Here is a 20,065-nt window from a genome sequence, read left to right on the forward strand (position 1 = left end):
AAATAAATATCAAATATGACATTTAGATACTTGGCTTGTCTAACAACTAGAACTTGACAGGAACGTAGTTGCAGCCAGCCGTTTTATTTTTTTGATGTTCAGGTTCTTTTTTTGTACTATGAGGTTGCACAAGAAAATTAAATGCCGGTTGTGTTGAACTGGTTGAAATATTGGTTCAAATGTGTCAGTGAACTCCCCCAGGTACAAGTAAAGTGTGTCAAGTTATATGCTACTATGGCTGAAATAGGAGAAATAGCACTGTTATTTAAATTGTAAAAAATGGATTAACAACCTTCACTTTCTTGGACAGATTTTTTATTATAATTTAATTTTGACAGTTGACAATTGCTGATAATTATGTGACATAGGTCAAAATAGAACTTGAAACCTGGAAAGTATACTACAGCTTTTATCCCATTAATGTCTTCAGAAAATCTAAAGATACTTTCCTAATAAATTATTTATTAGTTGGTCTGTAATGTTTACAGTTTACTCTTATCCCTGCATGTGATTGTTCAGATGTTTTGCCAGATATAGTAGAGGTCATGACTGCATGATTTGCTCATTCAGAATAATTGTATTGCTTTCAATTAAGGAATTGATTTCTGCCTAACTGCTTGTGAAATATGCAAGGACTTTTCCTTGACTTAAATATTATGTTATGTGGAGTCATAGAGCACCAGAGCACCATACTGATGACTCATTGGAGCACTTCTTTAAAACTGAACAGACACAGTTCAGGTCCAGATTTTTTCTGTCTGATCTATAAAGTGTTGTAATTCATGCCCTGCCACCCTTGCATAAAGATCATTTTGGTGAGTTATGAAATTGCATAAAAGGATGTTCAAGATTATTTTCTTTGTACAGACGTCATATTGGGTGCTCCACAATTCAGACAGTTTCAGGTTCTATCCTTCTCTCACCAAAACGCTTATTTAACTACATCATACTCATAATCCCCATGAGTTGTTCCATGCAGTGTTATTATTGCACATGGCTCTACTCTGAAGTTGTCTTCAGTAGTACATCACATTTTCCTGCCATCCATCCATAATATACTGTACATGAAATTATGCATAAAATATGGTCTTTCTTGAGTTGGAAAGGGGTAGTTCTTTCACATGCTGAACTATTTTGTCTTTATGCGTTGAAAATATCATTGAACATGTTTTCAACTGCTTTCATCAAAGCTTATTTTACATACAGGCTGTCCGTATACAGTATGGGTTGCTATTCCAAGCCACAAAGAGAGTGAGCTCATTACTGGACTGCACATGGCCACTTCTGCCAGTAGCAGATGGAGTAACTCCCTGATATTGCATTTTATAATTTTTCAAGCTTTCCTTTTATCATGGGTTGTTTTGGTGATTAACGTTCTTGATGTGAACACTTGATGTTTTGTGAAAACACCCATTCTTGGCAAAGAACACGCATAACTTCTTCATTCCAGTACTTCTGAAAATTCCAGCCATAACTTCATCCAGAATGTGTGCAGTCCACAAACATTCCAGATTGATTTTTGGCTTTTCTTCCACTTCTGGGAGACCTACAGTATATTAAAATATATATATTTGATGCTTTAAAAGATGCCAGAAGAGCTTAATAATTAAACCTAACAGCTGGAAGTAATTTCATATTTTATTTCATGGCCAAATTTAAGTATCACATAAAAGCCAAAAAATAAGATTCCTTCATGCTTGTTTTACTACATTGACAATACAAAATATTTCATTCCCATCTTTTTTGCTTTGTTCACCAAATTTGTTGTACCTCCAAAATCTTTTACTTTTGTGTTTTAAGCACCGAAAGATATTCAAGTCTCATTCAAAATGTCCATCTTTTTCATTCGTCGAAGGAAACCACAAACACTGTTGTTCTATACCTGCACATAGCTCCCTACTGCAGCCATCTGCTCAATTTCAGACTCTTAGTAAAGCAGAATAAATTAGTGCTTTTTCCTCCTTTGAAATATACCTAGGATATGTAGTATTTGTGTCAAGTGATTTCACCACTTTCTTGCCAATGAACAAAGAAGTTTAATTGTGCTATTATCAGTAATGCATTTTACCTTTCTCCCTTTTGCAGAGATGAAGATGAACTGAAGAAATCTTTGTCTGAACTTGCTGATGACAAGACTGATAATGCTCACACAAAAAGCATCAGTCGAATTGGCAGTGGCAGTAACCCTTTCCTTGACATCACCCATGATCCTAATGCTGCAGTTTATAAAACAGGCTTCCTTGCTCGGAAAATCCACGCCGATATGGATGGAAAGAAAAGTAAGTAATAAGATTGGGCTATGACCTAGGAAACAAATAATTATTTTGCTTAAAAACATGTGTACGTTGTTTTATCTGCTGGTCCTTTTTTATTTGCTGCCTAGGATTGCTTAAGAATGTCTTTTTGAATTGTGAAGGGCAAATTTGTTGGTGACTCAAAAATAAAAGTGATATCAGTTCTAGTTATGCTATAGTGTATATATTCTATTCCTCTTTGATTGGTATCATTTTCCAGGTAAATTGCTGTCATAATTTCTTGATAGTATGTCAACCAAGCATCATCAGTCAAAGAAAAATGCTTTGTTTGTAGTCTGTATGAGGGTGTGTCTTAACTATCCGTGCCACAGTAACATACTGTAGGATGGTCTGTTATACTGTAGGTCACTAGATTTTGGAAATGTTCTTCAACATGGTAACAAAACATATAGTTCATTTGAAATTAAGCAAACTATTATATCTAATTCAAAATTAAGCTGTCAATTAAATATATAATCATAATAAATTAATACTCAGTTTACTATCCTGAACAAGCTTGTTCAGTTTGCTGTTACATGGGCTGTAATTCAACTGAGAAAAAAATAATCGAATTAATCAAGAGGTGAATATTCAGACAAGCTCTTTTCAGCAATTTCCATTGTGTGAGGCTGCAAAATAAGGTTTCTCTGCATTTTTTGTTCTCATTTTGTTCTATAATAAACTCATTTTAATTGCTTCTTGTCATGGTTGATGTTTTCTAGAGCAAATGTGGAGACAAGTTAAGCAACCTCTGTCGTTAGCTTCTCAAATTAACTGCGCAGATAAGCCAATGCAGGTGGAGTCTCTGGACCCCCTTGCTTGGCTGTTACATCACGCAGGTCATTGGCATCATCGGTTTATAATTTTAATTCATGCAGCTGTTGGAAAATGTGAGCTGTTTGGATCTGCAATAAAACAACAGACGAGTGTATTGTCATATTACAAAATGATTCCAAGTGATATTCCATGAAGAAACATGTAGAGGTCCCTGTGGTGTATTAATAAAATAACACGCCAAATTTTGTCACTTCTAACACTTTTCCCATGATGTCCTTTTCACTTTATTCTGTATTTTTTATGCCTTGTGCTGTTTGGATCTGCTTCCTCTGACTGTCTTCGTTAAAATGCAGCTTTGTGAGCCACACAAATTACATTTAGTTATACGTGCTTTACCATTGCTTTGGTCATCTGTGAAACATTTGTCATGGCAAGTGAGCATATGTTGGACATTGTTTATCATTTTTTGCGGCTTTCCATTCTCAGATTTAGCTCTGCAATTCCACTGGAGGTAGTCAATCAGGTTCTCAATCAGTCTGGCTATTTAAGATGGCTTTCTCCTCTGGTCCGTGCTCCGACATTGAGGTACAGAAGCAACTTACCTGTTTTCTGTAGCCAATACCTAGAAGCCTGTTTCTTCTCTTATTTTTAGAGCACTGATTCAAGACCTTCATCCCTGCTACAAACACCAGCCTTCTGCAAGCTCAACCCGCTGATTGCCTCCTTTATTTTTCTCTAGTTGGATTCACTGACTGTTCACTGTCTCTTCCTTCTGTCCATACTGTACGTCTCTGTTTACACTTTTTCTGCTGCTGCAAGCCAGGCAGCTCTTTTCTCCGCTACACTTGAGCCCTTTTTTTCCAGACAGCCTTTGCCCGTTTTTTGCTCCGTTCTCCAGTCACCGCCTTTTTTCAGTCTGCCTGTATCTTTTCTTTTCCTTCACTTCACGTAGCTATTCTCTTTCGGGAGCTTGTCCAGAAAAACCCGACAAATTATCTTAGTCCTGCAACTGAGCTTTTGTTAGTCTTCTCTCTGCAGCTCTGTTAAACCACTGCTGCAGCATGACACCATAAATGAAAGACTCACTTGACATCCCTGGAAGACTTCCATAAGAAGCAACTGTTTTGGCTCTAACTTTTTCCAAGAGTAGGCTCTGAGCCAAAATGGCTTTTCGCAGCCCAGTAGAGGAGCCCAGCCATGGGTAGTTGAAATCAAGATTCACTTGAAGTATACAGTATAAGCCCTATAATTCAAAAGTGTTTGACTGGTAACGAGCCTATCCTTTACAGACAGTACCACACTTTTGTTTGCCTGTTAATGGTATTCATATAATCATTCAAAGGCCGAAATAAGTAAATATCTTACGTTTTGAAGAAATTGAAGAGAGTCGCTCTCAATTCTAGCACCTCTGTGTTATATTAAAATACAAGCTGATTCTGAACACTTGCATGATGAACACATTATTTTATATACTGCCATTCATATTGTACATGATATTTTATATACTGCCGTAATGATTCATATGGGTGATTTATATAGGGTATATCGAATGACATGTCTGACATTTTAGTGGTTGTTGTTTAATTTAACACAATGATTCCTTTTGTATGTGAAGTGTGCTTCTGAAATAATTCTGGCAAGCCATTGTCATGTTCAAGTACTAGTTTTCTTTTTTTCTGAGGGATACAGAGACCTGTTTGGATTGAAATTCAATTTAATGAATGAGTTATGTCATTACTCGCACTGTACATTTAATCTACTTGAGTACATTCATAAAAAGTACAGTACATTCAACCGGTTCCAGAGTTGTAGAAAACCCAACATACTTAATTTTTGACTTTGCATAAAAACCCTCCATACTGTAGGTGCTATATTAACACTTCCAGTTTATGGAGAATTCATATAAGATACGTTAAGAGCAAGTAGTTGAGTAAGTTCCTTCCACTGATGAATAGAGTGGAGAAAGTGTAATGCAGTCACCACCAGCATCCACCAGAGCTCCATTTTATTCTTCAGTTTTGCTTTGTTCTTGAGCACGTGTGGCTTCCTCAGCGACTCTTCTCCTTCTTAATATCTCTCTTTTTCGAATGTTTCATTATTAACTGTGTATTAAGTGCTTGCTACTGTATATTTGGTGTTGATTGTAATAATAAGGCTTTACATTTTTTATTTATTTATGAATATCTATTAACAGTGATTCTCTATATCTGTTCACGGAACTTCTAGGAAAAGGTTGCTTCTGACATTCTGTTTTATCTCGGGCTTACCTTACTTAAGTCAGGAGTGGGTCTTTATGTGTCTGTCTATGTGCACAGCTGTTCCTCAGAGAACTTTACTTTCTGCGTTATGAGCACTATGATAGAGGAATCTGAAGCGCCGATCGTAGGTTGAGGTTGTCAGTGTGCATTCAGCACTGGGTTGTTGGAGAGTTGGGTGGCACCTGGAATGAGCTTATTTCTTTCTGTATAAAAAAGAACTGAATAAGACAGACCTAAAGTCTTGGGTGAGACCGAAGCCATTTTGGAGAAATTTGTAATGTCTGTTCTAATTATTACGGACGCTTCACACATTGATGCTGTGTCAGATTGCTGGAAGCTTATGGTTAAATCTGGACCTCTGGCAAACAGTCCACACTTCTGTGTTGGAGGATGTGTTAAGCTATGTATCACCAAATGTTGTTTTTTTGTGTGCAGAAAACTGGGTATTTGTTCTTTAAATCCAGTTTGAGAAATTAAAAAAGTTTTATACTTTTAGAAACCTCTAACACAACACTGGTGGACCATGCTGTTACGGTATAAAAAATATTGCCCAATTCTGTACATTTCAGGCCCTATTAATGACTTTTCCTTTTAATGATTTTCTTATATTTACTTATTAAATTAAGGTGACTTCTGATAGAAGTGATGGAAACAGCGTATTTCTTCTCAGAGGTGTTGTGGCCCCATAAAACAAGATTCCCAGCCATGTTGCTTGAGTTGATACCCAGGTTTCTCTTAGGAAAAAGCTGGATGAGATCCTTTTATCAATCAACTACTTACTGCCAAATGGGATAGATACTGTAGATAGGCCAAATGGTGTCCTCTTATTTCTGATATCTAATTTAAAGGTTCAAACCCACGAGCTGTAAAGTGCCAGATGATTTGTTTTCACTTTCTCTTTTGGAAGAGAACATCAAATGGTAAAGGAAAAGCATTCAATGTGCAAATCATGCCATTAAAATGAAAAACAACATTTCAACGCTGTTTGAAAAGCTTATCTTCAGTGGGTTGCAGAGACATCAGTCGGGAATTTAACAAACCTCTGCTTTCAAGGCATCTTCAAAACGGTCATTTGGAATAGAGGATGCCCAGCTGGATGCGTCTGATAAAACATATTTTAACATCGTAGGACACAGCAATTCCTGAGAATAATTGCTGAATAATGTAACTTCAAACGAGGATCTTGTATCTGATGATGGAACCTAACAAAGAAATGGATGAATAGAATTGCTAAGATAAAAATCTGGTTTATATTTACTTATCTATTGGCGCTTTCATTATTTGAAGGTTTGAAAACCTTTGGAGTTTAAAAACTCCAATAAATCTCAATTCTGTTCTGTAGTTAACAGACAAATTGCAAAGGGAAACTTGGCAATAGAGTGATATATTGCTGCAGCCCTTTGGTTCCTGTTCTGTCGCTACATCGGTACATCCAAAGCAACCCTGAATCACTCTAGACTTACTGTATATGGTTTCCTTCATTTGCATTTGTTTTGAATGTGTAATACTGTACAATACTATAATCTCAGTTATAGTACATCTGCTACAATTATTACTACTTATTGCTACTATTGTTTTCCTGATAATGGGCTTGTGAATTTGTTGAGTGACAAGGAATAGTCATAAAATCATAAAAAGCAACAACAAAAAAAAGATTTCACAGAGCACAGGACTCTTCTTCAAAAGATGTGTCAAATGCATTTTTAAGTAGAGTATTTTAGGGCCTCCCATTAAAAAGAAAAAATAGAGATTTCTTGATGGCTAAAATACCAAAGAAAGTAAAGTAAAAAAAAAGGTTCTCTTTTATAGGGAGTAGGAGTTCGATTCCGATTGTGCCTTGTTAGGAGAACTGTGAAGTAGGCCAAAGAGACTGTTGCTATGCACTTGACTTTTTCCTGCGTTACCATAGCTTTCTGACCTCTCTTTTAGATTCCCTCAAAGGTGGGGGAGATTGAATGGAAAACATAAAGAGCAGTGTAGGATTTATGCAGTTTGTGGTGAAATGAGTCAGAAGATCATTTCCATTAGGATATATAGTATTGTATTTGTGACCAATATTGTTACACATCTTTCACTGGGAAAGCAAACACGGTACATTACGGTATAAAGGGGAACTACAGTCCCAATTTCTCAGGCTGGTTATTAAATCTTGGTTACAAAAGAAATTAATTGACTGTATAGAAAAATTGGACAAGTTTTGAGTTAATCACAAATGTATGTTGTGAAAGTATTATAATTTGCCATGTTGTCGCAAACCCATGGTCTCGCCAAGAATTGTGACATAAAGCGGCCCTTCCTGCTCACTGGTCACTGTAATAATGCATGTAATGTGATGGAAGAGCAAACAAGTACAGGTTGTGCAGCAGATATTTAACTGCAGAAAGTTTCCATCATGATCTGCATGCATAGTTCACAAGTACGTTCCATTTATCGGCAAAATCATCTTGAAGTCCAGAGCTATATTTCTATTGGATTTAAAGAGATGTCTTCACAAGCCCGCTTGTTTACAATGTAATGGGGCCACATCTACTCCCTGGAAGTTTTGTTATCTCATTCTGAATTGCAGAATATAGTGCTGCACATACCTGAAAATTGGATTTTGTTTCACAAGTTACTGTGTACATTTTACTTTTATTGTGGCTTGAAATGTACTCATCATGCACAATTTATGATGAGGGATTAAGTGTATTGAGACAATCAGGGCTAAGAGAATTAGCCACCATGGTCCATCCACAGCCCTTATTACTTTACTTTACAAAATGCATTACAAAGGCCAACTTCTTACTTTAAATCTGTGATGTTAATATTTGAATGTAAATGTCTGAAATGTAAAAAAAAAAATTGTTAATGTCTGTTGCAGCTCCCAGAGGCAAAAGAGGGTGGAAGACCTTTTATGCTGTTCTCAAAGGAATGATCCTTTACTTGCAGAAGGTAAAAATGTTTATTCCATTTCGTCACGCTTGAGTCTTTAAAGCACATTTAGTCAACATGGATCTAAAAGGCAAAGCCTGTTGGGTCTTTACTAACTTCTTGGACTGCTACATTCGTCTAGTTAGGAACTGAAGATAGTGTAGATTAAGTCTGGTCTGGTAGATTGAAAGTCTGGTCATTTCCAGTTGAGGTAGGATGGCGTGGTTTTCCAGCCCGGTCACTTTGGAGGATATTAGGAGAGCTGGGGATCAACAGCAAAGATAGAAAGTCAGTGGTGCAACAGATGATGGAGGCAGCAGAAAAAGCCTCATGCTGGCTCTGGTACAGACAGGATTATTCATTATGATCGCCAAAGGCAAGCAGTGGCTGATCATCACTGCTGTCCCGCTATCCTGAAGAAGTACTGGGTTAAGGGACAAATCTTCTTGTGATAGATAGACCCAGCTGATGATGCCAAGGAAGACTGTTTCATCTCCTCTGTATTTGATACAGTGGAATGAGAACTGGTGAAGGCGTACTAAACAAATTGTGTAATAGGAAAAGCCTCTAATTTGCGTAATTAGCGAAGTACTACTGGAATCCTTATTAAGCCGATTCTCTTCCTAATTTATACCAGTGATCAAGTGTCTTAAAAACAAAATCACTGGCTATATACTGTAGTTGAAAATGTAGAATTTATATCAAAGGACTGAGAGGATGATGATAACAATAATAATAATTGCTTACACTTGTATAGCGCTTTTCTGGACACTCCACTCAAAGCGCTTTACAGGTAATGGGGACTCCTCTCCGCCACCACCAATGTGCAGCATCCACCTGGATGATGCGACGGCAGCCATAGTGCGCCAGAACGCTCACCGCACATCAGCACTCAGTGGGAAGGAGAGCAGAGTAATGAAGCCAATTCATAGATGGGGATTATTAGGAGGCCATGATTAGTAAGAGCCAATGGGAAATTTGGCCAGGACGCCGGGGTTACACCCCTACACTTTTCAAGAAACGCCCTGGGTTTTTTAATGACCACAGAGAGTCAAGACCTCGGTTTTACGTCTCATGAATGATGATGGGTCAGGTGACCTCCTTTCATTTATGTTTTCATATTATGTTTTACATTTTTTGTATTTGTGCTCTAATAAAGTTGCAAACTGTATTTTACATCTCGTATGCCCCCAGCATATATAAACGGAACACAAACTGCTTGAGGTACTGTTAAACCAGCTTGTTGACACAGGTTAGAAACTACTTTTGTTTCTTTTTTAATTGCAGTTGTTAGGAAGACAATTGGTAGGAAAAGGGAATAACATGCAATATTTTATTTATTTTTATTCAGGGGTCTGGCCTTTTGGCTAAGATATAAAACCATGTAATCAAAAGGTGTTTGTGCTTGTTTAGCTGTAATACTAACTCGATATAGTATATGTGTAATATTACAGTATGTATTCTGTAATATACAAAATGAGGAATCTTTACACTTCATATCAAAGCAGGGTGTTAACCACAAAAAATAACCATAATCAGTATACAGTAAATTGAATTTTCTGCAGTCCCTTGTAATGGGATTCCTTTTCGTTTGCTTTGCAAGCCATTTTGTTTTCCAAATGAGGATTGAACTGAGCAACATTAAAACATCCCTGGGTTTACCTTATTGCTAGTTTCAACAATATGATTAATGATGTGCTAAAAAGGCCATCGCCTTTTACTTCCCCCTTTCTTCGATGTCAGACTTGTAGTCTGTTTTTAGATGTCAAGAAATATGGTTATCAAAATAAATGTGCTTTGTTGTGCAAAGATTTTTTTCCTTAACTTTTTGATTTACCTACAATTCGCTTTAATCATCAGGGGTTTATTATATATTTGTATAGTGGGTAAGCAGCCGTATTCCACCACTGTAGAGAAGAACTGTCCAAATGTTTGTGTTAAATCAAAAATCATTCCTTTTCTTAAGCCCAAGGCTGTTTTGGAGGCTGAAGAAAGGAATTGGAGGAGATGCATTTCGGAGAATGTTTGTAGATTGAAATAAAACTAAAAAAGCCTGGTTCCCATTGGGTTCTGAGAAATCCATCAGACTTACAGTAGATTTTTTTTTATTTTGTTTTCCAACCCAGCTATGTAACAGTCCATATTGCTAACTCAGTAGTAAGGTCTACATATTTAGTCTCAAATATAGGCTGCCTGGCTAGACGGTAAGCTTTATACTTTGTTCCAAATAGTTGTAAATGTTTTGGAGAGAGCGGTGCTTGTGGTTGGACTGTGATTTGTTTGTAGATGCTAAATGTTTTTAGTTTGTTGAATGCCTCTATGCTGAAAGCATCATAGTTAAATTTAAAGTGCTGCAGTATGTACTTCAGAGGGTTCTCAAGAGTAATTTTCATTTTCTGATAGAAAACAGTTTCTAAAAAAAAATGTGCATTCAGTTAAAAGCCAGTGGAATAAATTCAAAAGCTGTCTGTTATTTATAATTAATTTTTGTTTCCATATGCTGAGAAACTTTGTACGTTATGTGACCTATATTTTCATCGGTTTTCTTAAATAGAAACAAATGGTGATACTGTTAGATTAGAAGATAAAATCCCTTAATCTTAGTCATTTTGTACAATAGGTCAAGGAAGGAAGATCAATATCTGTTTTTGCATACAGTAGGTAAAGACAGCTAACATTTACCTGTCTGACTCAAGTGATAAGAATAAAATAATACACATTGAGCATAACAAAATAAACATTTGCCACAGGGATAGAAAGTAGCTTTAAAATATTTCCAAGCTGTCGTCTTTAGAGAGATATTTAGACAGATGCATCCCATTTTGCACAGTGCTACAAGGAAACTTCTCACGTTAGTGTTCTTGCCTCAACAGAATCCTTAAACTATACTGTATTTTGGTAAAACGTTACTGGGAGTGCATTACCAACCAAGACAATACAAACTGACAATAAATACCATTTGTTTTGTAACTTTACTGCTGTAGTGATTCATAGCCGTTTCAGGGACGCCAAATATGTAATCATAGTGGCTCTCTGAAGGCACCAGTTCTGTAGGGTTTGGGCATTTACTGAGACAATTATTAATTGTAGCAGTAAATCACAAAGTTGATTCTTTTGATGGCTTTAGAATCCAACCATGCGACATAACTCAAACAACGCGCACACACAGGTACTAATACACGAGGATACATTTATTAATACATAGAATATGCATATAAACCTAACAGATCTTATCGAGAGGGTTATCAGAATACAAAAGATATATATTCAATCAGTTACAAAGTGTTACACATCAAGAGGACATACGTTCAGTATATCATTCATTAAGACCGTTTCGTAAAGTGAACTTGGTTACAACTTCTACATTAGATACTCAAACAAGTACATAACTCTTAGGAATTAAATTGATATCAACTGGTTGGGATAACAATTGAATTCTCGAGCTGTAATGCATTGAAGTTGAATACTCATCCAATCTCTGGGGATTCAGATCTCCTGCGGGCACAAAGAAACAGTTGCAGGCTGTTGCTGTCCAATCCGCGCTCTCTGGCTCCGTGCCAGGCTGTGCTGTGAGGCTTGCGACGGTGCGCTGCTGATGCTCACTGTTGGCTTTAACTAGCAAAGTTTGTGCACAGGAGAAAAGATGACTGTGGGTCCCAGCAAGTCAGGAAGAGGACCAGTTCGTTATGATGAAGAGCTAGTTCTGAATAGTGATTCAGCTGTCCACAGTTCCGACCTGTTCACGAGGCCTGCTGCTGGTTACTCTCTGGCAACCTCAACTCTAGACTCTTAGAACAAAGGAAAGTTCTGGCACTCGGACACACTGGCCGTTCCGTGGTTGTCCGGGCTGAGTCTCAGGATGGTCAGGAGGCGCGCTGCGAGAATGTCCTGCCCTTGGGATTCTCCTTTGAATTCCTTCTGAATCTTGTCTGAATCTTGTTGAATCTCAATCTGAATCTGAATCTTGTTGAATCTGAATCTGAATCTCCCAGGCTCTCTGTGTTGCCTGTTTTTACCTGGAGGAACTTCAGCTCATTGATTGGCTGAAAGTTCCATGGGCATCAGAGTCCCACGTGGGTTACTCGGCCCTACCAGTCCCTGATTGGTTGATCAAGGTGAGATATGAGTCACTTAGTCCTGACACTTAGGAATGCAATCCAGATGTCCAACTCGCACTCCCTAGACAGATAGGCACCAATGGATGACCATTGATCATGATAGCCAGGCTTAGCTAAGTGCATCCCCCTTTGGGAGCTGGTTTCTTATCACAAGAAAACATCTTAAATCAGCTTGCATGAATTCTTTCTCTGTGGCTGCACCACAGAGATGAACAGAGAAATGAGGCCTAATTTGGGAAAGCTCAGAAACACTTAATTCTGCCTTATTAATAAGCCTCACCGCTACACTGCTAATGTGCCAATAAGCTCCTGATATCATGACATGCCAATGATAAATTAGTATACTATAAAATATATTAAACAATACTTACAGTATTTAACAGTCATAGCCTTTTGAAGTTTGTTGAACAGAGATTCATCCTAGAGAGAAGTAGTGGAGATTCCAGGTGAATCTCAGGGTGTGTCAATACATACCTGCATCTACTGAACATTGATACTGTAACACTCTCTTTTCCTCTGTTTTCTTGGGAGCAGGGACTGTGGAGCGTCCCAGTGGGTATAATACTAATAAACTGGATTCTGGATTGAGACTCGTCAGTCCAATGGGATTGCTGTACTGTAGCTTATTGTCATCGATTAGTGGTATTGTAAAGTGCTCCTTTATTGTGGGTATTCCCTTGTCCTGTGTGTTGACCCTCTCTTGTCTAGTAGTCTTCCCCTTAGAAAGCATTGCCAGGTTAATCAAGGTACCAGGTGTCTACCCAAATGTATGACTGTCTTGCTCAAACTTTAAGCCTAGAGCATTAACCTGCTAACAAAAGATCAGATGAGCATTGATCATTGCCTAAGTATTGTTAGAACCCATCACAGAGTACCTATGGAGCTGTGCTAAAACTTCCACAGTATCTAAGCAATAGATGTCTGTGCTGGAGTCTCTGGGTAGTGATGTAATTGGCATGTTATACTGTACACATATATAGTATACTGTATACAGTATATTACATATTGTTATAAAGAGGGGGGTACACAAATTAGAGTCTTACGGAAAGTACTGAGTGGGATAATCAATTATTAAAATAAATAATCACAACCCCCAAATTGTAAAATAAGTGCCAAAAATATACCTGAGTGGTTGGTATAATTAGAGGCACATGACATCTTAATTCTTGGGCTCAGCTTTGGTTAAGGAGTAACAAATCCGAGGTAAACTGGGATAAATAAATATTTAATAATGAGAATAATGCACACTAAACAACACAACATAAAGATAAAACATACAAATTACAAACAAGGTATCTCTGAGGGCTATGTTCTGACCAACCTCAAAAAAGCCCTGTCTGTGACAAAGTATTCAGAAGCCTCTATAGAAACTAAAAGGCCAATAAGAGAGATAAACCTCCCTTCTAAAGCAAACAGAATACGACCTAGAGTTAAATAACTCTCTTTATAAATAGAAATTATACAAAATGAAGAATTTGTCTCCTTATTCTAAAAAATGCATTCACTAATCAGGAGAGACCGCTTTTAACTTTCAAACAGAATGGCTAGCTCTCTTAACAAGGTTCAGATACAGTACTAGAACCTGGTCTCTAAGGTTGATTCAAAAACGGATCTCTCATCTGGCACTATTCTTCTCTTCTCTCTTTTATATCTTTCCGTCCGTCTCTCTCTCATTCATCCTCTGTGTATTTTTTCTTGTTTTTCTAGACTGTTGATTTACCAAGAACTTAATTAACTAAGGTAAACCTTATTATTTCTTTGAATTAGTGTGTCTCAGTCCCACTACAACTCAAACACCTCAGTTCTTGTCTTGCATTGAAATTCTCTAAAACTCCAAATGTTGATATAAACTAGATGTTAGCCAGTCCCCATCTAGCTCTAACAATATGTTAATAATATGTTATAGTATCCACCAGTAAGTCATATTCATAAACTGGGTTTTAACTGCAAACTATTATTACAGTACAATAGTAGTACTGTACAGTATATGTTCAGGTGGGTAGCTGCGTCAGCATGCGTAGGCTGCAAAAGAACAAGTAATAGGTTTATTCCATGCTGAAAAAAAGAAGAAAGAGAACACAACGTTTCGGCCGTGGAGCCTTCTTCAGGTGTGAGAGAGACAGGGGAGTAGGCAAAGGTAAAGTAGCGGGAGAACAAAGGTTGGGAGGGAGGAGGAGTGAGAGGCGGGAGCAGGGGACAGAAAGAGAGGCCAATCAAGAGGTGTGAAGTCAGAATGGGTGCAGAGAGGTGTGAAATGAAACTTCCAATGAATGGAGAAAATTTAAAAGAACAGTAGTCTGTCGTTAAGGGAAGGGAGAATGTGTGATCCTAGCTGCAGAATAATTTTAGTTTCGGTGGTCTTTCTGATGTATGAGTTAGGAAAACCGTCTTTGAGAACACAGACGGAGAGATTAGAGTGGTCGTGGCCGTCAGAGGTGAAATGAGAAACAATGGGCTTGTAGAGATCTTTAATCTTCACAGCCCTGACATGTTCTCTGAAGCAGTCTCCGAGTCTCCTTCCTGTTTCTCCAATGTAGATGGATGGGCATTTACTGCAAGAGATACAGTAAATAAGGTTGCTGGAGGTACAAGATGCTGTCTGGGTGATCCTGAATTGTCCCGAGGGGCCTTGAATGAGTGTGGTGGTGGCTGTGTACTTGCAGGTGATACAGCGAGCTCTGTTGCAAGGGAAGTGCCTGGTGTGGATGGTTGTTGAGGGCGGTCAAGGGAGCTGTGAACAAGGAGGTTACGCAGATTAGGTGGTCGGCGATATGAGATGATAGGGCAATCAGAAAAGAGGGCCCCAATGGAGGGATCATCCTGTAGGATGGAAAAGTTGTGGTTAATGGTCCTGGGGATAGGAAGTGTGTTAGGGTGGTAAGGAAGTACCAAAGGAATGCAGTTGTTAGGGCGGGAGTTCCTGATCGGGTTGATGGTCCGGGGCTGTTTTTGGCTCGGGCAAGGGCCCTGTCAATCACACTGCTGGGGTATCCTCTGTTGATGAAAAATGAGTACATTTCGAGGGCTTGGTTCTCGAAGTCGATGTCGTTGCTGCATAATCGTCGTAACCTAAGGAACTGTGAAAAAGGAAGAGTCTTTAGTGTGGTTGGGGTGAAATGAGCTGTACAGGAGGTAGCTGTGTGAATCCGTGGGTTTGTAATAAACTGAAGTGGACAGTCGGGGGTAGTTGATAGAGTACAGTGTACAGTATATATATGTACAGTATCCATGTACAGTATATATATATATTATAAAATACTGTATATCTATGATGTATATATGTACTATATATGTGTATCTACTGTATATTGTTCCATGCAGTGTTTTAATTTATATAATGATTAATGCAATGAATGTAATCAGTCCTAACTGGAATAGATGTGATCATTGCAGTCATACTAACAGATTTACTGTCACTTAGTCCCTCATCACTGAGGACTGGATTGTGTCAAAAAATATTTTTTTTTGCAATTAGGCATGAACCATGTCTGCCTGTGTGGAGGTGGGCCAGACCCTCTCAAACTCCCACACAAACTCAGAAACATGAAAGCCGACATTTAAAAACATAAAAAAAATGTTGCTTATTTTAAAAAAATCCCTGTATGTAGGAGGTCTGTTCCTTTCTTTCCTTACAAACACAAGGGTAGATCTTTTTACCTAAAAACAGCAGTGGACCATAATACGTTCATATGTATTTTTCCACATCCAGCAAAAGTAAAAGTGCATGTGCCCATACTCAGTCATGTACACTTAAACAAAACAAGCTCACTTCTTGCTGTTAAAGCAAGACTTGAACATTTTCTTTATCCAGGGAACATGTCAACAATGTGACACCTTGCTGCTTTCTGAGGGAATCAAATATTTTACACAACATGCAACTAGTGCTGCTATTTACAGTTGCTAGCCTCTTAAGAATTCAGTTCCATGTTGCAGGTATTTTTGTTAACAAAGATCGAGAACACCTTGTCAGTCATTGATGAATTGGGGAATTGACTGTCAAGTGTCATCCCCTTCTCCAAAATGCTTTCAGAATTTCCAATTTTAAATTTGTTAAGTCATTTATGATGAATGTATGTTCCATCTATGTTATCAGTGACTAACAGTAAGTCAAATACAAATCCGCTTAACCTGGCAAAATGAATGTTTCCCTGAGATGCCTGTTAAATCCCCCTAAACAATGAGCCTTTAGGACTAGGGTTTGACAATAGTATTATGAAGCATGAATAAGATTTTAAACACAAGAAGTAAAAACATAAAGACCTTGTGAAAGACATTTTTGGTTTTATGATGTCAAAACAATTTCTTTGAACAGATATTAAAAAGACATGAGAGACTGAATCTAATTATAATCATAGATGTATACATTTGTGAAGACATTTTTTTCTTAATTTTGATTCGCTGTTGCCTCTTGTTTTACTAAATGGAAAAGCATCACAAATAGATTGTTTTGAATTTGTCACTCGACACCAACAAAGCTCTGTCTACCAACCTTTTTTAAGATTTGATATGATGTATTCCCCCAGCAGTGAATCTGGCAGTTGAACAATAAATAATGTGGACAGGGGTTTTCATGCATCGGTGCAGAAAGCACATTTAAAAAAAAAAAATCAAATTCTTGTAATCCAAGTAATGAAGCCAGCCCTAGTCTTTCAGCAGCAGCAAAAATGGATTTGGCATTTTCAAATATGACCAAAAAAGAGTGTAACCAGAACAAAATGTTGTCACAAAGTAAAAAAACAAAGTGATTTGTCTAAAACTAAATAATCTGGAAATGGTATCCAGGTTTGCGTTAAGCATCTTAATGCCCTGCATCAGATGAATTGGTTTTGGTTATTTGTCAATGACATATCCTCAGTCATGGAGCTGTCTTCACCATTCCATGGTACAAGTCTAGATGGGCTTTTTGCCACATGACTTTAATATCCCACAATTTGTGTGGCAGGTCTGCTCAGTGGATGTATTTATTCCAAATTAGATGTTAATATCAGTCATAATATAGACATACATCATAGGTAGAACATAATGTATATATGCAAGAAGTTGTACGTGCACTCCCTGCTTGAGCTTTTATTAAAAGTGCTCTTTTAGTTTTATTGCATTTTTGTTATTCTCTAGACATTAAAGGGTTAAACTTGAAAGAAAAGAAGCAAAACTGAAAGGTAGCATGCTAGATTCAGGCCTTTGTGATATAAAAGAGTGCCCCTTTTAATTAAAAATTGATGGGTTCGTATTTTATATTGGAATTAAAGCAATTTCTAAGACAAAAAGCCAAGGCGTACTTTCATGGTTGCTTAGTCATTATGGTAATGCTGTTCCTGAATCTGATTTCTTAATGCTTGGAAGTAGAATTGTAATTGTCAAATCAGCCTGCATGATTAGAAAATGAATATCTATGTCATTCAAGCTCATTCAAGTTTAATATATTCATTATTTTGGCACAAATATTAACTACAATTGATGCATCTTCCTTTTAACTTTGCTAATCCTAGACTAATTATGGCCATTGATTTTAGTTCTCTGCATAGCATTGTCTGATTTATTTGTTATACTCTGGGAACTAATGTGTTTTTGTATGTTGGAGTGTGAAGTACAGAGAGATGAAGTCCTGCCTACAGGGAGAACTATAACCATTTCAGGTTCACCCTTCACCCGAAGAAGGCTCCACAGTCGAAACATTGTGTTTCTTTTCTTCTCTTTTCAGCATGGATTAAACCTTTACTTGTTCCTAATGTACATAGGTGTTAATATACTGTATTTTACAGCTGGAGTAAAACAGCTTACAATTTTTGATTTGCTTTCTCATTCACATAAAAAAATGGTGAATTTGTTCTATAGTTAGAAGAATGAGTAATGGAATCACATTATTTACTGCAGTCATTGCAAGTGTTTTGCTGCAAGTTTAAACTTGGATATTACCAAGAGATGACAGGAATTCAGCTAGAAAATTTGTTAATGGATTGAACATAGTTTCGATCTATTTAGCAGAATTTTAATTGGAAACCTTTGAAAGCCATTCTTATTTCTTTTTGAAATGAAGACATGTACAGTATTACCATAACAACAGAGCAAGGGTCTTCACATGGCACTTAACACAGAATGAGGAAAGACAACCTTGTTCATTTCCTAACATTCACTTTAAATAACACTGTTAAGGATGTTATTTCAGCACTATAATAACACTGTAGTCACAAACCTTGTTAAGATGATTGTTAAATTTGATAGCATCCATGCCTTAAAATTGTATGTCACTAAAGTACTTATGATCTGTGTGTAAATCTAAGTGTTATAAGCACAGTCCATGTGGCCGAATAATCTGCCCAAGAGGGAACTTGTAAATACTAAATTACAAAGGTTCCAGCATATAACCGTGTGGAACACCCTGGGTAAGTTTTACAACACCAGACTTAAAGCAGCCAGGATTTGCAAATTGGTTTCCTGGCAGCCAAATAGGAGCCAAACAAACAAAGGGAAGTTCCAGGAAACCTTAGGTACTTTTCCTTGCAATCCAGCAGGATTTCATGATATATTGTCAGACGTATCACTTTAATCCAGAAGGAGAGAATATTAAGTGACCCTGGGTCAAAGAAGACAGTAAATAATTAGCTATCTTAATAAGGACAGTCTAGCTAGTTTGTCTCTGTCTAAACCTCAACAGAAAGGATTCAAAGATCTCATTAGATCTTAGATGGAACTGTAATTGAACTGCCATTATACATTTCAGAATTTTTTGAAAAGACAAATTAGAAGTACTGTATGATGGTAGTGTTACATACAGTATGTGGGTGTCCAGTCTAGATTTTTTAAAAATGCATGATGGTATCAGACATTAAAACCTACAGAAACAAGGCCAGATTTCAGGAATTCAATGATGAGTTGAGATTAGTGACAGATAAAAAAACCCATATTTGAGTAGGGATGTAGAAACAGTTTCCAAGAGACAGGTTTTACAATAGGTTTCATTTAAGCTATTAATTGAGTCACAAAGGCAGCAATTACAATGTAATAGGTGTGTTAACAAAATGGGCGGAAGTGGTTAGCATTGCTGCTTTGCTGAACTGGGGCCCTAGGTTTGGTTCCTGAGGTGCTATCAGTGTGAAGTTTGTATGTTCCCCTGTGTTTACATGGGTTTCCCTCTGGTGCTCCAGTTTTGTCCCACCGTCCAAAGACATGCTGGAAGGTTAATTGGCTTCTGGGAAAATTCTCCCTCAGTGTGTGTGTGTGTGCGTGCGTTTATGAATCTGTGTCTGCGCTGTGATGGCCTGGAGTCCTGTCAAGGTTGTATCCTACCTAGCGCCCGTTGCTTGCCAGGGTGGGTGTGGCTCCCCCTGAGGCCCTGAATTGGAAGAAGCAGTTAGAAAATGGATGGATGTGAACAAAATTGGAATTATAATTAAGCAAAGCAAATAAAAAAATGATGCTAACTTGTAATACATTGGCTTGAAGATACCGGGCAATGAATGTGGTGAATACGGTTCAAGTCTAGAGTGAGGGATAATGTAACATTGTGCATTACAGTGCAGGTAACTGCATATACTGTATGGTATATAATACAAGTACTGTATAGTGCAAGCACAGTGCACGTAGAGCAACAAATAAGGATGTTGTCAGATTCCTAGTGCAGTGTAGCCTTACTGGAGCATGTGGGAACCAGAAATAGTGGGTGGTAGCAGTGGCTGTGAAATGCACAGTTAAGGGCAATTAATGATGG

General features: G+C 37.6%; 1 protein-coding gene across 2 annotated transcripts in view; it reads left to right on the plus strand.

Annotated features, from left to right (window-relative positions):
• The window catches only part of psd3l (pleckstrin and Sec7 domain containing 3, like), a 241,572-nt gene that overhangs the window by 194,129 nt on the left and 27,378 nt on the right, over window positions 1-20,065 (plus strand). For both annotated transcript variants that reach the window (XM_088629209.1, XM_088629210.1), the window contains 2 exons: window positions 2,086-2,279; window positions 8,190-8,260. In XM_088629209.1, the coding sequence (XP_088485335.1) occupies window positions 2,086-2,279; window positions 8,190-8,260 (265 nt within the window). The remainder of the gene's footprint in view (window positions 1-2,085; window positions 2,280-8,189; window positions 8,261-20,065) is intronic.

Source organism: Lepisosteus platostomus, chromosome 4 (assembly GCF_059453375.1).
Source record: "Lepisosteus platostomus isolate fLepPlt1 chromosome 4, fLepPlt1.hap1, whole genome shotgun sequence".
In the NCBI taxonomy this organism is placed as follows: Eukaryota; Metazoa; Chordata; class Actinopteri; order Semionotiformes; family Lepisosteidae; genus Lepisosteus; species Lepisosteus platostomus.